We start from the raw sequence: 19,207 nt of genomic DNA on the forward strand, positions 1-19,207 counted from the left end.
ACTTGAGGTCAGAAGTTTGAGACCAGCCTGGCCAACATGGTGAAACCCGGTCTCTACTAAAAATATAAAAATAAGCCAGGTGTGGTGGCATGCGCCTGTGATCCCTGCTACTCAGGAGGCTGAGGCAAGAATATCACTGGAACCCAGGAGGTGGAGGCTGCAGCGAGCAATGATAGCACCACTGCACTGCAGCCTGGGTAACAAAGCGAGACCCTGTCCCCCCCCAAAAAAAAGAATACCTCTTCAGTTGGAGACATTAAAGAATCGGCTTTTCGGCCAGGCGCAGTGGCTCACACCTGTAATCCCAGCACTTTGGGAGGCCGAGGTGGGTGCATCACCTGAGGTCAGGAGTTCGAGACCAGCCTGGCCAACATGGCGAAACCCCATCTCTAGTAAAAATACAAAAATTAACTGGGCGTAGTGGTGCACACCTGTAATCCAGCTTCTCGGGAGGCTGAGGCAGGAGAATTGCTTGAACCCAGGAGACTGAGGTTGCAGTGGGCCGAGATCATACTATTGCACTCCAGCAGGGCAACAAGAGCGAAACCCCATCTCAAAAAAAAAAAAAAAAAACACGCAAACAAAAAAAACTCAACCTGATCTCGGCTGAGCTGAGATGCAAAGGGACTGGCTGTGCCACCGTGAACTGTTTCAGAGGCAAGTGAGGCAGGCTGCGCATGAGCAGCGCGGGAAGTCCCGGCTGATGAGACAAGGCTTGGGGGCCGCCCCGAGAGCCACAGGAGGAAGGAGGGCACATGCGCTTCTCTAAAGTTCCTTGATGTGTGATGTGTAGGGATCACTTGGGGACCTTGCCGGAAAGCCCCTTTGTCACTGTGCGTGACCTGCTTGTTCAGTTCCCTAAGCCCCTCCAGATGCTTGTGGGATTCACGATAGGGGCTGGCCACATGTTGGTGGAACCAGCACCCTGTGACATTTATGCAGGAGAACACGGGCGTGTGGAGGCTCTTTTGTTCCTGGGACAGCCCAGCCTAGGGGACCCTGCACACACAGATCCTGCACGTCCCGGGCAGCCAGTGCTGAGTACCACAGCCCACTTTAGGTTTTGTTTCAAAGCAACAAACGTCGCTGTCATCAAGTGAGCAAGGCGGCCTACGCAGGCCGCCAGCACCACCCCAGCACCCTGCAGTCCCACCTCCCAGCACCACCCGTCACACACCCTTGGGGAAGGCTGCTGTGCCAGAACTCAGCCCCCAAAGTCTCTGTTCCTAGAGCAGAATTTGTCCCTGTGCCTCACCCAAAGAGAGGGGAGAAGTCATGGCCCAGAGTCACTGATTTATTTGACTTTTTTGTTTTTATTATGATTTGCAGGATTTTTTCCAAGAAGTAAAATGCACCATAGTTACAAAATGCAAGCATTCAAACTTACAATCTTTTTAAGAAATCAGTCACCGGCCCTCCCTCATCCTCCTGTCACACCCCACCCCTGCCCCTGCCCCACCACCATCCCCAGTTTCTCATGTGTCCTTTAGGACAGCCATGCATCTAAATATTTATTCCACGCAGTTGGGGGGCGTGCAGGCCTCAAAAAGGCTGTCTGCCTTGCTTTTCTCACTTGGTAACACACCATGGGGACCTTCCTCCATCAGCACATGGAGAATTTTCTCTTTTTGTGTGTACATGTGTGAGAGGGAGTCTCGCTCTGTCACCCAGGCTGTAGTGCAGTGGCGCGATCTCGGCTCACTGCAGCCTCTGCCTCCCGAGTTCAAGCAATTCTCCTTCCTCAGCCTCCAAGTAGCTGGGATTACAGGTGTGTGCCACCACACCCGACTAATTTTTTGTATTTAGTAGAGATGGGGTTTCACCATGTTGCTCAGGCTGGCCTCGAACTCCTGACCTCTGGTGATCCACCCGTCATGGCCTCCCAAAGTGCTGGGGTTACAGGTGTGCACCACCACACCCGGCCAGATGTCTGCTTTTAAAACAGAATCTAGTCGCATCTTCTCACCTCCTTTGGTGGAGATTGTCCCTTGTGGATGGTGCAGGGTGCTCCTGGCGCCTCAGTCCTGTGAGAGGTTGATCTATATGTGCCTTTCCAAAGTCTCCACTTCTACAAAATGCTATTCCATCCTTGGAAGTTGCCTGTTCATTGACCAATTCCTTAAAGTGGACACAAAACCCTGAGCTTCCAGAGTAAGACTATAGGGCCTAGGTCATTGCTCAGGCCATGTGGGGCCGAGCTAGTATGGAACCAGGCCAACTAGGCTAGAAACAGCCGTCGAGGCTGAGGGGTCACATAACTCTCGTTCTTCGCATCACTTTCCCTGGACCCTCCATCCTGGTGCTCCCTGGTTTCCCCTTCTGAAAAGGCCGGACAGGCCCAGTCCAGCTTATAGACACATCCTGTTCTCTCCCCTTCAGGCTTTCCGTAGAAAACAGAATTTACAGCACATTGAGCATTCAGTACAAGAGGCAAAAGTAGGTCATAGGAGCAAATGAGGACTTCAGTTTTCAGTGGTTGAATTCTAGCGAAGGAATGAAGAAGATTAAATGCCTAGAAACCCTCAGGTGATTGCAGAAACGGGGGGTGGGAATAAAACAAGGGAGTCCACATGCTGGCGTGGTCTCTGTGCCACTCACAGAGCTGATGACCTTAATCCTTAATCAATAAGTGAGGCCGGGTGCAGTGGCTCACGCCTGTAATCCCAGCACTTTCGGGGGCCGAGGCGGGTGGATCATCTGAGGTCAGGAGTTCAAGACCAGCCTGGCCAACATGGTAAAACCCTGTTTCTACTAAAAATGCAAAAAAATTGGCCGGGCGTGGCGGTGGATGCCTATATTCCCAGCTACTCTGGAGGCTGAGGCAGGAGAATAACTCGAACCCGGAGGTGGTTGCAGTGAGCCGAGATCGCGCCACTCCACTGCAGCCTCGGCAACAAGAGCAAAACTTCATCTCAAAAATAATAATAATAATAATAATAAGTGGAAATGGTTCCCTCCTCTTATGGATGGTGTAAACCAAGGCTCAGAGATAAGAGGTGATTTGCCCCAATCAAGAAGAAGGTGGTGGCCAGGCGCGGTGGCTGACGCCTGTAATCCCAACACTTTGGGAGGCTAAGACGGAAGGATCACTTGAGTCCAGGAATTTGAGACCAGCCTGAGCAACATAGCAAGACCCCATCTCTACAGGAAATTTAAAATTTAGCCGAGCGTGGTGGTGCCCGCCTGTAGTCCCAGCTACTCAGGAGGCTGAGGCAGGAGGATTGCCTGAGCCCAGGAGTTGAATCAGCAAATCAGTGACAGCATGGAAGCCACATTTACTAGGTTTGGCTGTTGGAAAATGTATAGTCCACCTGGCCTAGGCTGCATGGAGTGTCCATGCTCCATTGAAACCTCTTCTGGTCTAAATTCAGTGAACCTATATACACTGGCTTGATGTCCTCTCCCTGCTACAGGGCAGCCCTGCCTTTGAGTTGTCACGGCCCCCCGGAGCCATGCCAACACCCAGGCCCCAGCCCCATGCGGACTGGCCTGAGAGACCTGCCACACTCCCGGCGAGGATAAGGAGGGGAGTTTCTTAATGACATTGCCCTGGATAGAATGGGAGCCAGGCAGGAGGCTTCCATCGGGGCCTCCTCTAGACTTTGTGTTTACTTCTTCCCTTTGGAACCGGATTCCTAAATATAGCCCGAGTCTGAATTGGCAGATGTTGGGTCTATCCTTTCCACGAGGGCCAAAATTAGTCTGTCATTTGGCACCTAAATAAAGCAGCCAAACTGCCTTTATACCAACTTTGCAATTAGGTGGTAGTTGGAACATTCTATTTGATAAGGAAAGTTTTATGGATGCCTTAGCAGCACCTCTGAACCCAGGAGGCTGAGGAGAGAGGACACCCGGGCCCCAGAGAGACACTCCTTCCTCGCCATCAGGCCTTCTTGTTCCAGAGTTAAGGTCAATTTTGTTTCACGTGGCTTAAAAACACCTCATGAATGTGGAAAAGATAGTCAGTGCTCCCCAGAAATAGCATTCTGAGAGCACAGCAATGGTTACTCCAACTTTTTTTTTTTGCAAGCAAAGAAAAATCTGTCCAGAGTGCCTGGAGCTGGGTTAGTGCAGGGACTCCCCAGGGGCAACAGAAAGATGTTATAATCAATTATCACATCATAACACTGATGTATGATAATTACTGAGTGTTTCTCCTGAGATAGTGCAGCATTTGGCTGGGATGCCGCTCTTTCACGGTCCACTGCCTGATTAATATGCAAATAATAGGCTGATTGCATGATGAATGCAGAAATGAGTTCGCTGATAACGTGAGCACCGAAGCAAGAAGATGATAAATTACTTTTACTGACTGTCCTACATTAAGTACCCTTTCTCAACAATTTCATCACAAATTAAATAAAGCAATATGGAGAGATTAGGAGGATGTGTAAAATAATGTACCTTAATGGTTTTTCTAATACCTTCGTGGAAGACGAAAATCTCAACTTGGTTCTGCCTGGCGCTTCCCCGGGTCTTTGTAGGGCCGAGTGAGCTCACTCACCTGGGCATTGAGTGGAAGACAGGAGGCACCCCACCACACCGGCGTGTTCCACGGGCCATGATCAGCCATGGATTCTCTGAGGAATATTCCATTGCAGCCCAGACATTACCCGCACACTGGGCCAACAGGCAGCATCATGGAGGGAGGAGGACAGGCTGCTCTCGGGGCAGATGCAGCATCCTCCACACAGATGGGCACCCCCAAGCCTGCGTCCACTATGTGCCTGCAGGAAAGGAGCATTTCTGGGCTGCAGGCCTGGAAGACTCGGAAAGAAAACAACAGTTAAGACCTCCTGCCTGGGCACAGTGGCTCACACCTGTAATCCCAGCACTTTGGGAGGCCACGGCTGGAGGATCACTTGAGGCCAGGAGTTTGAGACCAGCCTGGACAACATGGGGAAACCCCATCTCTACAAAAAATACAAAAATTAGCCAGGCGTAGTGGTGTACATCTATAGTCTATAGTCCCAGCTACTTGGGAGGCTGAGGCGGAAGGATCATTGGACCCTAGGAGGTGGAGGTTGCAGTGAGCTGAGATCACACCACTGCACTCCAGCCTGGGCAACAGAGCAACACCCCATCTCAAAAAACAAACAAAAAAAGACCTCCTTGACCTCTTTTGAGCTCTTCCAAGTCTCAGAAATCTGGAAAAAATAATTTCACTATTAGAATGGCAGTGGGCACACCGGCCAGAGAGCATGACTTGGTAAGGTACGAGTAGGTTTGCCCAAAGCCAGAATTGAACCCTTGAGAAAAAGAGGGCGTGTGCGCACACACACACACACACACACTCTCCCCTCCAACACACACACTCCCCCACACACACTCTCCCACACACACACACTCCCACACACACTCTCCCACACACACACACTCCCACACACACTCCCATACACTCTCACACTCCCATACACACAGTCCCACACACTCCCACACACACACTCACACACTCTCCCACACACATTCACACACACACTCCCACACACACATTCTCTCTCCCTCACATACACATTCTCTCTCTCCCTCACACACACATTATCTCTCTCACACACACTCACACAGTGATTAATCTTTGATTACAGCAAAGCAATTTAACTAGAGGCTTTGTTTTTTCCCATCTTAGTAACATATATTTAGACTGTTTGTATGACATACATTTTGTCTTAATGCACAAGGACGCATTGATAAGTGTTCGTACACACAGCTGGCTTGGTAATAAGGTTACTGAAGGTAATTTGAAAGCATCATTTCTAAATCAGTATGGATCTGCAGAAAAGCCGGAACAAGGCAAGCCTGTGCCCCTGAAGCAGGGCCATCTGTGTCACCCAGTGTCCCTTCAGCAATCTGGCCAGACTACGAGTTCACTACGAAAATCGAATTGTAATTTAAGCAGGGTTTTTAATTTTTAATAACTTCAAGCTCTGCTTTTGATACGCTTATTTCCTTAAGAGCTTATAAAAGATACACAAGCCAACTGAGTCTGGAGGGAAAGCGAGTTTCCACTCCGAATCCCCGGCAGGTCCCCGCCCCGCCCACGGGTGAGCTCTGGTTCTGTGCAGGTTCCCTGCCAGCCACAGGGCCTCATCACCTCTGCAGCTTCCTCCTCGTGCATTTCAGGCCAACACAGAATTTCTAAGATCATTTCTCCCCAGCGTACCTTCCCATGTCGGGGAGATTAAAGAGGAGAGTCGAAAACTATCCCAGAGGGAGGGAGGCTCCGGATAGATGCGATGGTGTCTAGAGGGAGGGAGGGTCTGGACGGACACGATGGTGTCTAGAGGGAGGGAGGGTCTGGACGGACACGATGGTGTCTAGAGGGAGAGAGGGTCTGGATGGACACGATGGTGTCTCCTCTAGTTAGAGGAGCTCATGGTTGACTTCTCAGAGCAACTTCTCGCTCGCTTGGCAGCAGGGACCTGTCACACCCCTGTGCTATGGCCAGGACCATGCTGCCTGCACTGCTGCACCTCCAGACCCGGCCCTGACACTGCTCTCCCCAGAAACACCCTCATCCCAGACTCTTTGAGTGACCTGCTTAGTGACTTCAGCCTCCCGCTTTGGTTACAAGATGTGGGGGCGCAGGGTCTGCCTTGCTCACGGCTGTACCCCCACACCTGGCACATGGAGGGTTTCCCCATTGTGGAAAGCACAGGTCCCATCTTCAAGCAACTTAGAAGAAGTCAGGTTTGGGGAGGTAAAGTACAAATCACACAAGTTAAACAACCTTGCTCTAACTGAAACAGGTTTTCTTTGGGACCAGATATGGTGGCTCATGCCTGTAATCCCAGCACTTTGGGAGGCCGAGGCAGGAGGATCACTTGAGCCCAGGAGTTCAAGACCAGCCTGGGCAACATAGTGAGACCCTATCTTGACAAATAATTATTATAGTAAATTAGCTGGAATGGTGGTACGTGCTTGTAGTCCGAGCTGCTCAGAAGGCTGGGGCAGAGGGATTGCTTGAGCCCAGGAGGTCGATGCTGCAGTGAGCCGTGATTACGCAGTGGCGTCACTGCACTCCAGCCTGGGCAACAGGGTGAGACCATGTCTCAAGAAAAAAATCAAGAGAGAAAGAATTTTGGCTCCCATGTCATTATAAGAGTTTCTCGGGCAAACCTAAAAACATATATTGTTGGCCAGGCACGGTGGCTCAGGCTCGTAATCCTAGCACTTTGGGAGTCTGAGGCGGGAAGATCATTAGAGTCCAGGAGTTCAAGACCAGCTTGGGCAACATAGTGAGGCCCCTATCTCCACAAAAAATTAAAAATAACCAGGCATGGTGGCGCATGCCTGTTGTTCCAGCTACTCAGGAGGCAGGGGCAGGAAGATCACTTGAGCCCAGGAGGCAGAGGCTGCAGTGAGCCAAGATTGCACCATTACACTCCAACCTGGACAACAGATCAAGACCCTGCCTCAAAACACACACACACACACACACACACTATGGCTATATAGTTGTCACACACACACACACACACACACACACACACACACACCCCAGCACCTACTAGGTACCAGAGACTTTGAGTTCATCTTATCCTATTCTTTCTTTAGTCCCTGCAGAGGGGGTGTGTGTGTGAGAGAGAGAGAGAGAAAGAAAGAGAAATCATTGCTGTTCCATTTTATAGAAGAAACTGGCACCCATTGGTGGGGGTGGGGGGGCATTGATCTTTCCTGGAGTGGGGCAGAGCTACCACCCATCCCCTCTAGTTCCTCTGAGGCATCTTCCCACCCACTCCAACCCTTCTCCACCTCCCCCCCAACACCCCCTACAGAATCTTTCTCAGGTTCTTTCTGCTGTTGAAAAACAGTGATTTGATAGGTTTGGGGCTGGCAAGGGATGTGCCCAAAGCTTGATGCTGCCATTTGTATGGGCATGGACTTTCCCAGAGGGCAGAAGGCCAACCCAGGACCCTCGGGAATTGGACCTTCGCGTCCGCCCGCTGGCATCAGGCATAGCTGCTCACCTTCTTGGAAAGAAAGCCATTTTGTAGTTTGGCCACGCTGGGTACGTCTCTGATGTTCCTTAGTATGTTGTTGGGCTACTTTTGTTTCTTTCGTGGTAGGGAAACGTCCAGTGGCCCAGAAAGGAGGTGTGGAAAGCTCATGATTGTCTCTGTGACATCTTCTAAAGTCGCTGCATATTTTGTTTCAAGCTCTTGCTAATCAGTCAAGATGCCAGTCTTACTCAAAAGAAGAACACACAGATTTTTATATGGCTGTGTCTAATGGAGACGGAGGACTGTTCAGGTAGAGATAGCAGGGCTGTGAGCTTCTGCTGCTGGATTCAGAAGCAAGGCTTGGGAACCGAGGAGCCCAGCGTCGCTGCCACGGCTGAGGAAAGCCTTGGTGTTCAGAAATTTTGGAGCTGGTCATGCAAGAGTGTCTCATGTTTGTGATATAAGCCTGTATGACCAAAATACAGGAGGTCAGGGCCGGGCACGGTGGCTCACACCAGTAATCCCAGCACTTTGGGAGGCTGAGGCAGGCAGATCACTTGAGGTCAGGAGTTCGAGACCAGCCTGGTCAACATGGCGAAACCCCATCTCTACTAAAAATACAAAAATTAGCTGGGCCTGGTGACGCACACCTGTAATCCCAGCTACTCAGGAGGCTGAGGCAGGAGAATTGCTTGAAACCGGGAGGCAGAGGTTGCAGTGAGCTGAGATTGCACCACTACGCTCCAGCCTGGGTAGCAGAGTGAGACTCTGTCTCAAAACAAAAAACAAGCAGAAGGCCAAATGAGCGTTGCTGTTCCCCTTTGATGCTGAGAAACTCACTCCAGGCATAAACCCCCTGGGGGTGTGGTCTGTTCAGAGCACAGGGTCAGTTCCGGAGCAGGTCTGGTGTCCACATCACGATCTGTCCCTCTAAACCCAGCTAGGAAATATCCAGGCTGGTGGCCACCCTGTTGTGGCTTCGGAAGCTGTCAGCACCAGTCGCTGGAAAGGCCTGCAGGCTGGGCAGAGTCTTTCTGAGCCTCCAGGGCTCCTGCCAGCCCCAGCATGCCCACACCGGGCACCTCAGAGCCTGCCGTGTATCCTTGTATCTTGCACCACACCCCACCACCTCCAGGCTCATCCCTCCCTCGGGCTCTCCTTTCCTCTCCTCCCAGGCTCCCTTGATGTTTTTTATTTGTGTTTTTTTATTTTTTATTTTATTTACTTATTTATTCTTTTGAGATGGAGCAGCTGGGACTACAGACATACGCTACCACACCTGGCTAATTTTTGTATACTTAGTAGAGACAGGGTTTTGCCACGTTAGCAGGGCTGGTCTCGAACTCCTGACCTCAAGCGATCTGTCCACCTCGGCCTCCCAAATGTTGGGATTACAGGCATGAGCCACCGTGCCCGGCTCCCCTGCTCATTCACACTTACATGTGCCAGGCCACGACCACCCTCCCCTCTCCCATAACCTCCTCCCTCCTTCCTCCCGCCCTTCCGTACGTGTCTGTCTGTATAGTCATTGGAATTTCCTGGCTTGGCATGGGCTCAAAGCCGAAACCATGGACAGAATGAAAAGTGGCGCATCAGACCAGCCGCCAGTTAAATAATGTTTGGGTTCTTGTCAGAATGTCACGGAGTACCCTGTCATTTTGTTTCAGCAACTTGTCCTTCCGAATGCACAGTTCGCCTTATGGCATGCCAGCAGTAAAAATGTCACTTACAATAATTACTTTTTGGTGAAAATGCTTGCTGACTTCCCACCTTCAAGCTGTTTTTTACACAGTGGGGAGATAATAAGAAACGACTTTATCCTGACTGCTCAAATGAACACTAAATGGAATTTGGGTTCTTATTACTGCAGATAGAGGGCCGGGTATGGAAATTTCAACAGTGGATCAGAGGAACTGCAGAGAGATGTATCTCTGAGAATTACGGCGGGTGCGGGTTTTCAATTGGCTCCCATTGAAAACTTAAGGCAGCTGTTGTTTGCCTGCTGTTTTTGGAATATAATATTTTTCATAATCCTTTTATAGTTCCTGAATGCCTTGTGTATCTCAGAGGGGCTTGAGTCACTATCTCTGCTTTCTGTAGCTTGCTAACCAAGCTCCTCTTATGCCAGATTCAGTGCCTTGTAAAAAAAAAAAAAAATTAATTCACATAGATCACTTTTTAAATGTAACACCTTGCTATTGCTGTCAAAACTGGATGGATGGGATTGTGCAGTGGGGCTTTTAAAATATGCAAATTACCCATTTTCAATTGTCCTGGTCCTGCAGGCTGCAGGGTCCTTGGAAGCGAGGTTTTTGTCTGATTTCTCCCTTATCCCCAAGACACAGAGTAGGTGCTTTAAAAATGTGTGAGTAGACTGGATGCAGTGACTCATGCCTGTAATCCCAGCACTTTGGGAGGCAGAGGTGGGTGGTTCGCTGGAGCCCAGGAGTTCGAGACCAGTCTGGGCAACATAGCAAGACCCCATCTCTCTACAAAATATACAAAAATTAGCCAGGCGTGGTGGCACACACTTGTGGTCCCAGCTACCTTCGGTCATACATTGACAAGGAGGCTAAGGTGGGAGGGTCTCTGAAGCCCAGGAGGTCGAGACTGCAGTGAACCATGATCACACCACTGCATTCCAGCTGGGGCAACAGAGCAAGACCCTGTCTCAAAAAAATATAAAATGAGAGTGAAATGACACAGGAATGATGGTAGGCTGCAATTCAGAATCACGTGGTGTTGGCAGATAGCAGGATGGGTAGGAACGTCGAGGTTTTCCCCTCTTGATCTGGTTCTGATCCTTGCACCATCTGTGTGACTTTAACCAAGTCACATTGCCTGTCTGAGCCTCTGTTTTCTCACCTGGGATGTAGGGTGTAAATTTCCACCCCAGGGGCCACTGGGAGAATTGAATGAAGCCACATGCAAACGCCCTCAGCTCGCTGCTCCATTCACGCCTAGTATGAAATGTGTTTTGGTTCCCTTCCACAATCCTATGAGTGGATCAGCTTTTTGTGACTCATCGTTAAGTCTTCGAGATTCACGCATGTCGATATGTGGGTTGTAGAAAAACTGTGCCTGGGAATACAGGCACAGTCACTCTGTCACTAACGCACGCTCGGGTGCAGGATGCAGGCGCCACCAGCTGTACAGGGGCTGTTTAGAATATGGCCCATCCGCCTACGCCTAGCTCCTGGCTGTGTGTCTTGGGGCACCATACCTTTTTTTTTTTTTTTTTTTTTTTTTGAGACTGAGTCTCACTCTGTTGCCCAGGCTGGAGTGCAATGACACGATCTCAGCTCACTGCAACCGCCACCTCCAAGGTTCAAACAAATTCCCCTGTCTCAGCTTCCCGAGTAGCTGGGATTACAGGCATGTGCTACCGTGCCTGGCTAATTTTTGTATTTTTCGTAGAGTTGGGGTTTCACCATGTTGGCCAGGCTGATCTTGAACTCCTGACTTCAGGTGATCCGCCCGTCTCAGCCTCCCAAAGTGGTGGGATTACAGGCATGAGCCACTGCGCCCGGCCAGGGAACCATATCTTAGCTGTGTAAAATGTGGGAAGTGGCTGGTGGGAAGTACACGGTGGCTCACGCCTGTAATTCCAGCACTTTTGGAGGCCAGGGTGAGAAGATCACTTGAGGCCAGGAGTTTAAGGACCAACCTGGGCAACAGCAAAACCCTGTCTCTATTTTTTAAAGTTTAAAAAAAGTTTAATGTTTTAAAAAAAGATAAATGCATCATATATGATGTGGCCATTTGAGTCTGTTGCCAGCATCCCTGTCATGTAACAGGCATTGTGGGAGAAATAGCACTCGGTCATAAGATTTATGTGGACTATAGGTCTTTATAGAAACAAATACATTTGACCAGGTGCAGTGGCTCACCTTGTCAGGGTGGTGAGGGTGAGGGACCCTCTGTGCAGCGGGGAGAGTTGGCTTCCTGTAGGATTCACTGTCTGTCCTAACAGAACAAAAATAGGGTCAATAGAAAAGAAACATTACTTCTCTTTTCCAAATATTAGCAAATGGAGCCCTGTGATTAAAACGATACTCTCTGAAACAGCAAGGCTTCGCTCCATTCCATGCAATTTAAAATAATAATTAAAAAAAGAAAAAAGGGCCAGGCGCGGTGTCTCACACCTGTAATCCCAGCACTTTAGGAGGCCGAGGTGGGCGGATCATCTAAGGTCAGGATAATACAAAATTTAGCTGGGCTTGGTGGCACGCGCCTGTAATCCCAGCTACTCGGGAGGCTGAGGCAGGAGAATCGTTTGAACTCGGGAGGTGGAAGTTGCAGTGAGATCGCGCCACTGCACTCCAGCCTGGGCAACAGAGCAAGACTCTGTCTCAAAAAAGAGAAAAAGAATGACTTTCTTCCCAAGTGATGTTCTGAGCGTGTGGATTCACGGTGTCTCCAATGCGTCTGTTTGCTGTGGCATCTCTCCATGCCTGTGCAAAAAACGTGGGCTCAATCCTGTTTCTTTCACCTGAGACCGTAGCCACAACTGTGCATGCGGATGTCTGTTGGCAAGTAAACTATCTCCCAGGAGGAGCGTGCAGCTTCCAGCTGTCTTCTACATTTTATTTATTTATTTATTTATTTATTTAGAGACAGAGTCTCACTCTGTCCCCAAGGCTGGTGTGCCATGGCACGATCTCAGCCCACTGCAACCTCCGCCTCCACCATTCAAGCGATTCTCCTGCCTCTGCCTCTCCAGTAGCTGGGATTACAGGCACCCGCCACCACGCCTGGCTGATTTTTGCATTTTAAGTAGAGAGGGGGTTTCACCATGTTGGCCAGGCTGGTCTCGAACTCCTGGCTTCCAAGTGATCTGCCCGCCTCAGCCTCCCAAAGTTCTTCTGCATTTTAGACTCAGACTGAGAGTGGAGAGACAGATACAAGCCACCTTCAGCAACCAGCTGCCATGTGTCACTTTCACACACCTGGACCTCTCAGGGCTCGGACAGGGCTTTGATCTCAGGGGACCCGCCTTTGTCTGTAGTCACAGCCTGTAGCACAGAGAGACACCTGTAACAGTAGTGAGCGCCCCTGTTTAGTTCTCCTGGGGGTTCATGATGGCAGAAATCCACTCCACCGGCTTGCAAGGTGTGCTGGAAGAAAGAACTGCACAGCCTCTGAGTTTCGTGGTGACTCTGCCTCCGCCAGCACCCAGAACAAAACGAGGAGGTGCCACGGCAGCCAGCACCACACTCGGTTTATTAGCCAGGCAGCCATGATGTTGACCTTGCTGTAGGTTAAAGGACACAAAACCTGAAAAGAAATCTGTTTATCATTTGGGGAATTCATGCCGTCCTTGACAGTATCCGGTGAGCAAGATGGATGATCTGCCAGGCCAGCCCCTCCCATGGGTGAATCTTGCCATCCTTACAGTACGATTCCTCTGCCGGCTTCAGACACAAAAATAACATTTGCGAGGTTTTATATCCAGTTCTCTGGTGACCCGGGGGGTGAGCAGAGAGAAGAAATCTGATTTGTAAGATTCACATTGCCCTAAAGATTTATACGGACCATTTCTGCCTCTTACGCTTGTCTCTTCTACATCTTTCAAAAACCGGTTTGGCGTGTGTTTTTCTCTTTGTAACCTGATTTCCCAGGTCAAGGACACAGCCTTATGCAATGGCGGAAGTTTGTGCCGGTTCAGGACGATAAACGGGTTGATCACTTAAGTTGCAAATGTTTTATCTGAGGCTTGATGCTCTCTCTAGGTGTGAATACAAAATATTCCTTGTAGTTGGAATGTATTTATGGCAGGTTAGTGTATCCTGGATACGGTATGTCCAGAAAAGGACTTTCGAGATAAATGGTAAATTGAAGTTAAGTTGCTGCTCTATGCTACATTTTCTTTTCAGCCAAGTAATAAGTATTTTGGGCTATCTACTATGGTGCCGGTGTTGACTGAGTGACCTGCTAGGGCCCAAGGGAGAAGCAGCAAGAGTAAGACCCTTGGCCAGGCATAGTGGCTCGTGCCTGTAAACCCAGCACTTTGGGAGGCCAAGAAGGGAGGATCACTTGAGGCCAGGAGTTCAGCCTGGGCAACATAGCAAGACCTCATCTCTACAAAATAAAAAATTAGACAGGTGTAGTGGTGCGTGTCTGCAGTCCTAGCTACTTGCGAGGCTGAGGTGGGAAGATTGCTTGAGCACAGGATTTTGAATCAGACAGGGCAACCTAGCAAGACCCCATCTCCACAAAAAAATTTTTACGAGACCTTGAAAGCAGAGAGCATGGCCTGGGCCCTCTTACCTGGCACTGTGGGGTCTTACTCTGTGTCACCCTCAGTGGGCATGGGAGGAGAGATTGTGCCAAGACACTGAGCTGGGCCAGGGGCAGATTCTGCCTTGCAGGCAGGACCTCAGCCCGAAGCCACATCTTCCTCCTGGACAGTTTCTATCTGCAGAAATTAGGAAATGGCCTAAGTCTTTATCTCAGACATCCCGGAACTGGAATCCAGCCTCTTTTATCAGGTTTTATGGAATGTTATCAGAGGCCAGAGGGATCACTCACCAACAGAGCCCAGCTGGCATTTCCCACTGGGCACCTGCAGCGGCCCCAACAAGGCAGAGGAGAGTGTAGACGCTGGCTTGTCCACACCAGCCCAGTCACTTCTGCTGTCAGTTACAGCGTGGCTTATACCAGCAAAGAGCTCGGTTTTCAGAAGGAGGCAGAACCGGCAAGTCCCAAGGTTGGAGATAGAACTCTAAAATGGAAGAGCTGGGGAAACAGAGGGTGCTCCTCCTCTCCTTGCCTCTCTCCGTCTTCCCCTAGAGTTGGGTGCTGTGGAGTTCTCTGCTCTTCACAATAAAAAACCAGCTGGGCATGGTGGCGTGCACCTGTGGTCCCAGCTCCTCAGGAGGCCAAGGCGGGAGGATCTCCTGAGCCCAGGAGGTCGAGGCTGCGGTGAGCCGTGATTACACCACTGCACTCCAGCCTGGGCCACAGAGCAAGACCCCATCTCTAAAAAATTAAAAATAAAAATAAACTACCGTAGGTCCTGAGACCAGTGCTGGGGGACCAGAAGCTATGGCCTTATGTTTCCGCAATTTTTTTGTTTTGTTTTGTTTTGTTTTGTTCTTTTTTGAGATGGAGTCTCACTCTTACTCTGTCACCCAGGCTGGAATGCAGTGGCACAGTCTCAGCTCACTGCAACCTCCACCTCCCGAGTGTAAGTGATTCTCCTGCCTCAGCCTCCTGAGTAGCTGGGATTACAGGCATGAGCCACCATGCCTGGCTGATTTTTGTATTTTTAGCAGAGATGGGGTTTCACCATGTTGGCCAGGCTGGTCTCGAACTCCTGACGTTAGATGATCCACCGCCTGGTCACATTTCCTCTTAAGGGTCTTCATAACTGTGGTGACTATGTATTATGGGCAGCCCTTATTTAAAACAATCTGTCTATGCTTTTTGTTCTGGAGAATATGGGTAACATAACTACACAAGTTATGATCTAGCCAAAGTGCTTCTGAATTACCAATATGGGGTTTCATTAGAAGAAATCATGACAGCCATAATATGATTAATAGGAGTTTTTTAGCAGAATGCCCTCATGTTAAGCCTTCCGAAGCCTTTCTTTTAAACCCCAAGTTTTTATCGCAGTGATGTTATTTTTGTTTTTTAATATGGAAGATTAGAGGTTACTCTCAGTCAAAAAAATATGAAACAGTTCACTAAGACCCACAGAAAACCCTACCGTCTGCTTCTCCTACAGAGCATTTAATTAGTATTTCCTAGATAAGGAACATAGATGGTCATGGTGAAAGACAGCTATTTTCAGGCACAGTTTCTCATGTGCTTTAATTACAGAAAGCACTCCAAAGACCTCCGCCAGCTGCAGCCCTGCCCCTGAGTCCCCGATGAGTTCCAGTGAGTCGGTGAAGAGCCTGACCGAGCTGGTCCAGCAGCCCTGTCCCCCCATCGAGGCGAGCAAGGACGGCAAGCCACCGGAGCCCAGTGACCCGCCAGCATCTGACTCCCAGCCCACAACCCCGCTGCCTCTCTCCGGACACTCGGCCCTCAGCATCCAAGAATTAGTAGCCATGTCCCCGGAGCTGGACACGTACGGCATAACCAAGCGGGTGAAGGAGGTGCTGACGGACAACAACCTCGGTAGGTTCTCCTCTCGGCTGCTGAGTCAGGAGGTGGCAGGGAGTTTGCAGGAGGAGCAGGTGAAGGGCGGGCCCTAGGCCAAGCCAACCACAGAGTCTCAACTTGTGTAGGCACCCTCTGAGAACATGAAATGTCCTATAGTTATGAACAGTAAGGAGCATGCGTTCTGCAGGTCAGTCCCCACTTCCCCCCCACCCTGCACCCCCATGGGGACCAGTTCGAAGATGAGCATGGGGTCAGAGTGGACTCGGGAGGATCCATGCAGACTGTCTCTTTTTTTCCTGTCTTTTTTTTTTTTTTTTGAGACAGAGTCTTGCTCTGTCACCCAGGCTGGAGTGCAGTGGTGCAATCTCAGCTCACTGCAACCTCTGCCTCCCCAGTTCAAGTGACTGTCGTGCCCCAGCCTCCTGAGTAGCTGGGATTACAGGTACCCGCCACCACTCCTGGCTAATTTTTGTATTTTCAGTAGAAATGGGGTTTCACCATGTTGGCCAGGCTGGTCTCAAACTCCTGGCCTCAAGCAATCTGCCCACCTTAGCCTCCAAAATTCTTGGGATCACAGGCATGAGCCATCGTGCCTGGCTTGGATGTATCTCAATAGAGACAGTCTGAGTAAGTCCAGATTGCTTGAGGCCACAGTCTGAGACCAGCCTGGGCCACATAGCAAGACCCCGTCTCTACAAAAAGTTTTAAAATTAGCTGGACATGTTGATGTGCACCTGTAGTCCCAGCTACTCAGGAGCCTAAAGTGGGAGGACCACTTGAGCCCAAGAGTTCAAGACCAGCCTAGGCAACGTAGCAAGACCCCTTCTCTGTAACAGATTTAAAAATTAGGCCGGGCGTAGTGGCTCACGCCTGTAATCCCAGCACATTGGGAGGCCACAGCAGGAGGATCGCTTGAGTCCAGCCAGGAGTTCAAGACCAACCTGGGCAGCATGGCAAAACCCTATCTCTACAAAAAATATAAAAATTAGCCGGGTGTGGTGGTGCATGCCTGTAGTTCGGGAGGCTGAGGCAGGAGAATAGCTTGAACCCTGTAGTTTTAGGCTGCAGTGAGTTATGATCATGCCACTGTACTTCAGCCTGGACAACACAGATTCTGTCTCAAAAAAAGAAAGAGGTAGACACCCAGTAGAGCCTGGCATCCTCGGGGCTCCAGAGCTGGGCAGCATCCACCGGGCAGTGCCAGGATGGCTTAGTGGAAGGTCTGACGGACCCCAGTTCTCACTCTGCTCAGAGTCCGTGATGCTGGCCAGGCTGCCTGCATTCTCAGATCCCCCTCCACGAAACTGGAATAACCACACCTGCCTGGGGGGTGTGAGTAGCAGCAATTTCTAGCACCAGGCCCGACTGGTAATAATAGTCATTGTTATTTTATCATTGCTGTTCCTGCTGCCTTGCGAAGCCATCTCCATTTCACAGCCCACAGCTGGAGCGGGCAGCCCCTGGGGAACTCACTCCGTCACCCTGGCGTCCCACCGTGCCTCAGAGCTGGCCCCGGCCTGGCACATGCTCCGGCCCCCCGGGTGCTCAGCCTGGGTTGGTTGTCTGTGCTCTGTGTCACTGCTTATCAGCTGCTGTGGCTGTAAGAATGTTATGGTGTTTCATCATTTTTATTTATTTATTTTTTTTGAGACGGAGCCTCACTCTGTCGCCCAGGCTAGAGTACAGTGGCACGACCTCAGCTCACTACAGCCTCTCGGCTCACCGAAACCCAGGTTCACGTGATTCTCCTGCCTCAGCCTCTGGAGTAGCTGGGATTACAGGCATCCGCCACCACGCCCAGCTAATTTTTGTATTTTTAGTAGAGACAGGCTTTCACCATGTTAGCCAGGATAGTCTCGAATTCCTGACCTCAAGTGAGCTACCCGCCTCGGCCTTCTAAAACGCAGGGATTACAGGCATGAGCCACTGTGTCTGGCCTTTTTTTTTTTTTTTTTTGAGACAGAGTCCACCGTCTCACTCAGGCTGGAGTGCAGTGGCACAATCGCGGCTCACAACAATCTCTGCCTTCCGGGTTCAGGTGATTCTCCTGCCTCAGCCTCCCAAGTAGCCGGGATTACAGGTGCCCACCACCACACCCAGCTAATTTTCGTATTTTCAGTAGAGACAGAGTTTCGCCATGCTGTCAAGGCTGGTCTCGAACTGGCCTCAGGTGATCCACCTGCCTTGGCCTCCAAAAGTGCTGGGATTACAGGCATGAGCCACCATGCCGGCCAAGCCTATTTTGTCATTTTAAACCACCGTGCTTCTCCAGTGTGGTGTTAACCAGACAGGGTTCCCTGGTTTAGGCACTCAGATATTGGAAACCCACCCTTCTTCTTATTTCCCCAGGGTGAAAGTCAGTTAAAGGGGCAGTGTTCTCTGCAGTGCATGCAAGCACAACCCTACCAAGTGGTTGCAGTTTGTCTGCTGCTCATGGAAAGGCCTTGTGTGTCTTTTGTTTCTCCCATGGGATGAGAAGAGAACGGAGGCCGAGCACGGTGGCTCACTTGAGAATGACAGGTGGCCTGTAACCCTAGCACTTTGGGAGGCTGAGGCGGGTGGATCACCTGAGGCCGGGAGTTCGAGACCAGCCTGGGCAACACAGTGAGACCCCGTCTCTACAAAAAATAAATTTAAAAAAATTTTTAAAAATTATTATCCAGGCATGGTGGTGCCCGCTGTAATCCCAGCTGCGTGGGAGGCTGAGGTGGGAGGATCACTTGAGTCCAGGAAGTTGAGGCAGCAGTGAGCCATGGTGGCACCACTGCACTCCAGCCTGGGCAACACAGCAAGACACTATCTAAAAAAAAAATTAAAAAAAAAAAAAAAACAGAGTAGCTGAGTTCCACTAAAGTTTGCTCAGTGATCTAACAGCCTGGAGGTTAGGCCAGCTTGTCCAGTGGAAGCCTCCCATCCCCATGTCTGTACGATGCAACAGACAAAACAGAATGAGAGAAAAAGTCATATCAATGAGACTTTATATAATTAAGTCAATTCATAAAAATAAAAATGTAGGCCGGGCGTGGTGGCTCACGCTTGTAATTCCAGCACTTTGGGAGGCCGAGGCGGGCGGATCACGAGGTCAGGAGATCGAGACTATGGTGAAACCCCGTCTCTACTAAAAATACAAAAAATTAGCCGGGCATGGTGGC

At 50.2% G+C, this 19,207-nt stretch overlaps 1 protein-coding gene across 9 annotated transcripts in view; it reads left to right on the forward strand.

The window, feature by feature from the left end:
• Positions 1–19,207, forward strand: part of CUX1 (cut like homeobox 1) — a 465,511-nt gene that overhangs the window by 392,295 nt on the left and 54,009 nt on the right. For 4 of the 9 annotated variants that reach the window (XM_063646291.1, XM_055292663.2, XM_063646292.1 and 1 more), the window contains one exon: positions 15,768–16,070. The exons of the other annotated variants lie outside the window; for them this stretch is intronic. In XM_063646291.1, the coding sequence (XP_063502361.1) occupies positions 15,768–16,070 (303 nt within the window). The remainder of the gene's footprint in view (positions 1–15,767; positions 16,071–19,207) is intronic. 9 annotated transcript variants of the gene reach the window in all.

This window comes from Symphalangus syndactylus, chromosome 9, assembly GCF_028878055.3.
Source record: "Symphalangus syndactylus isolate Jambi chromosome 9, NHGRI_mSymSyn1-v2.1_pri, whole genome shotgun sequence".
In the NCBI taxonomy this organism is placed as follows: domain Eukaryota; kingdom Metazoa; phylum Chordata; class Mammalia; order Primates; family Hylobatidae; genus Symphalangus; species Symphalangus syndactylus.